The following is a 3,977-nucleotide window of genomic DNA, read 5'->3' as shown; positions in this document are numbered from 1 at the left end:
CACGGCCAAGCAAGACATGTAACTCAAACCCGATGAAAAATGTTTAGGCGAATATTGTCAATGTTTGGGAAAATGGCTAATGAAAGAACCTCCTAATAACTAACAGACCATGCTAAACGGGAATGGAAAGTGATACGAAGGAAACCGTGACTTCACATAAGCACACCATCTCTGTCCCGGGGTTTAGACAAGGTTTTCAATAACGATAGATTGTTCTTATTATCAGTATGACTCGTCTTTCTTTTCTACAATTAGTATCGTTTATTCTTTTTACCAATAAACCGACAGTAAAAATACCTTCAAAATGAATAAGTATTCAAACAATTATTCGATTTACTGTATTACCAGGCAAAGAAAAAAAGAAAATATAAATGTATAAACAATTTATGTATGTGTATACTTACTTTATATATGTTATATATTATATATAATATATATATATATATATATATATATATATATATATATTTTTTTTTTTTTTTTTTTTTTTTTTTTTTTTTTTTTTTTTCTTCTTCTTTTGTAAACTACATGTTACATTTTTGCGCGAGGAGGGATTCAAAATGTGTATTAACTATAAAACCAATTATTCTACATAAAACGTTTAACAACTTCAGGATACACGCATTTACAGTCATCTATTTATTCATTGTAGCCATACTACGGTTTTGCCTTCGTTGTTCTAAAACGATAACCTAGTATATTTTCTGTTTATTGCATCAGTGTTTGGATCTGATGAAAAAAAGTCATTTCACCAATTCAGAAACATAGGAAGGCGTTGCCAAGGGCTCTCCCCTATCTCCAGTCCTGGCAAATCTGTCCATGGAATTCTTCGAGTCTGAGCTTCTTCCTTCCATCTCGCTTCGACCGTCAGTCTGGCTGAGGAATGTCGACGACGTCTTTGCTCTCTGGCTTCATGACCCTGCCCTGTTCCCGGATTTCCTGATGCAGCTGAACTCTCTCTCTCCTTCCATCCATTTCAAAGTGGAATGGGAGGTTGACAACAAGTTTCCTTTCTTGGATACCCTAGTCCATCGCTCTTCTGACCCCTTCTTCTCCATATACAGGAAGCCTATGCACAGTGGTATGTACATACAATTCTTCTCATACCACCCTCTCCATGTTAAGAGAGGTGTTGCCACCTCACTGTTCCTTTGCGCCCTCCGCATCTGTGACCCCAGTACCTGGATGGAGAGATCGCCTTCTTACGTCGCTCATTCTCCAAACTGGGCTACCCCAGGTCATGTTCTTGAGGCTGCATTATCTAGGGCACGGCGTACCTTCTACCACGACTCTCCTCCTAAAGAGACTCCTCACCTGCCCATCCTCAGCCTGCCCTACACTGAGGAGATCTACTCTCTCCATCGCCCTCTTCACCCTCTCAACTGTAGGCTGATCTTAAGCCAGGTGAACACTCTCCGTCGCAAACTGGTCCATACCAGACCCCTTCTACCTCGAAGGTGGGCACCTATGCTGTTCCTTGTGTCTCCTGTGACAAGCAGTAATTTGGCGAAACAGGCGCCAGTCTTACCTAGCGTCTGTCTCAACATAAGTACGCTGTATCCAGCACAACACAACAATGCCCTCTTTTGCCACCAGTGGGATACTGGCCATCAGATGGAGTGGTGAGCGACGCGGATTGTCTTTCCTTCCGCTGATGTCCACTCCCGCAGACTGGTGGAATCTTCCCTTATAAAGCTGCTGCCTAATTTCAACTTGAACAGTGGCTTTTCTCCTGCTGATAGTCTCCTTGCTTCCCATATCCTCTGCCGTCTCCCGTATACCGGCCACCCGGTGAATAGTCCGCCCGATCTTCCAACCTGAGCTGATCTCCCTCTGCTTCTGATCGTCTGTCCTCTCCTGCCCCGTGTTACCGCGTTGCCTCTCCTCTCTCTCTTTTATACCCCCTCCTCTCCCTTTCCTCTTCAGACATGAGGATGGAATCCAGGTGGATTTCGAAACTGTAATCTCATTTTCAATAAATCTAGTTTTTGTATTGTGTGTTTTTCTTCCATTGTATCAACACGGAAGAGTGTTTTTGTATATATATATATATATATATATATATATATATATATATATATATATATATATATATATATATATATAAATATTATATAATATATATATATAGATAGATATAAATATATATATATAAATATTATAAATATATAAAATAATATATAATATATATATATAATATATATATATATATATATATAAAATTAATATCTTATAAGATATATATAATATATATATTAATATATATAATATTTTAATATTATATAAACATAATATATATATATATATATATATAATATTATATATATTATATTTATTTTATATATATATATATATATTTATATATATCATCATCATCATCATCATCCTCAGCCTGAATCAGTCCAGTAGGACGTAGGCGTCTCCCAATCTTTTCCAACTTTGTCTGTCTTTTGTTTCTTTATATTATCTTTATATTATCTGTAACCCAGTGTGTTACTTTCTTTGTCCATCTGTTGTTCTGTCTCCGATGTATATGACCTGCCCATTGCCATTTTCTCTTTTTGATACTCACAAAAGCACTTTACTTTTGTTTGATCCCTGATCCACGTCGCCCTCATCCAATTCCCAGCATCATTTTCTCCATCCCTCTCTGGGCACTTATTAGTTTCCTCTCCAGTAATTTGTCTTTAGTCCATGTTTCGGATCCATAGGTCAAAACTGGTGGGACACATTGGTTGAAGAGTTATCTTTTTAAACATAACGGCAAGGAGCCTCTTCGTAAGCTACTGTTTCTGGCGAAGGTGCTCCAGCCTAGACTGATGCATCACTTTATTTCCTCTTCGCCAGATGTGTTTGTCTGCACGAGCCCTACGTATATATACTTGTCCATTACCACTAGCATTTCGCCTTGTACATGTATCTGTGCGAACTGAACTCTACTGTTGATCATGATCTTTTTTTTTTTTCATCCTAAGTCCAATTTTCAGACTTTCTCTGTTCAGATCGTTTATTAATTGCTGCATTTCATTTGCAGATTCACTGAAGAGAACAATATCATCTGCAAATCTTACATTGTTTAAGTATTCGTCTCCTGTTTTGATTCCCTTTCCGTTCCATTCTAGCTATTTGAATAAATCCTCAAGACAAGCTGTAAACAGTTATGGTGAGATAGTATCGCGCTGTCTAACACCTTTTTTAATTGGTATTTTGTTGTTTTCCGTGTGGAGCTTGATGGTTGCTGTCCCATCTTTGTATATAAATTCTAGCATTTTACAATACACTTCCTGTACTCCCTGTCTTCGGATAGCATCAAGTACTACTGGTATATGTACAGAGTCAAATGTCTTTCGTAATCGATGAATGCTATACACAGGAGTTTCCTATATTCGTTTATTTTTTCTTTTATTTGGGTAAGCGTGAGGATGTGGTATGTTGTTGAGAATCCACTACCAAAGCCTCTTATTCTCTAGGCTGGTTAGAATCCAGACTGTCAGTGATGCGAGTTGTGAATAGTTTGTAAATAACTGAAAGGAGGCTTTTTGGTCGGTAGTTTTTTAGATCCTTTCTGTCCCCTTTTTTATGTATCAAATTAATTGTTGCATTTTCCAGGCTTTCGGAGTATTCCCGTTGATAAGGCATTTGTTAAAAAGATTGGCTTGTTTCACTGTTGCAATTTCTCCTGCACCTATTATAAGGTTTATACTATTTTATTCTAGCTGTAGTTACCGAATTTGCTTCTATCTGTGGCTGTTCATTTGAGTTGTATAGATATCTGTAAAAGTCTTCCACTTTTCTTATGATTTATCATGTCATTATGTCACTTCTCCATTTGGTTTATTTATTGTATACAATTGATTTCTCCTTATTCCGAGTCTCCTTTTACCTGTTTTCATTCTAGTACCTGAGATCACTGTTTCATTTATTATTTAAGTATTGAATTTCCGTACATCTTCCATCTTCTTTTTATTTATAGTCTT

The 3,977-nt window shown here is 37.0% G+C and overlaps 1 protein-coding gene across 1 annotated transcript in view; it reads right to left on the bottom strand.

Annotated features, from left to right (window-relative positions):
* Positions 1 to 2,687: 2,687 nt before the first annotated feature.
* The window catches only part of LOC119584914, a 4,506-nt gene continuing 3,216 nt past the window's right edge, over positions 2,688 to 3,977 (bottom strand). Inside the window, exon 4 of the mRNA XM_037933532.1 lies at positions 2,688 to 2,718. Coding sequence (XP_037789460.1) covers positions 2,688 to 2,718 — 31 coding nt within the window. The remainder of the gene's footprint in view (positions 2,719 to 3,977) is intronic.

This window comes from Penaeus monodon, chromosome 18, assembly GCF_015228065.2.
Source record: "Penaeus monodon isolate SGIC_2016 chromosome 18, NSTDA_Pmon_1, whole genome shotgun sequence".
In the NCBI taxonomy this organism is placed as follows: domain Eukaryota; kingdom Metazoa; phylum Arthropoda; class Malacostraca; order Decapoda; family Penaeidae; genus Penaeus; species Penaeus monodon.
The sequence above is the reverse complement of the archived record's forward strand: the minus strand, read 5'-3'. Positions and strand labels throughout refer to the sequence as shown.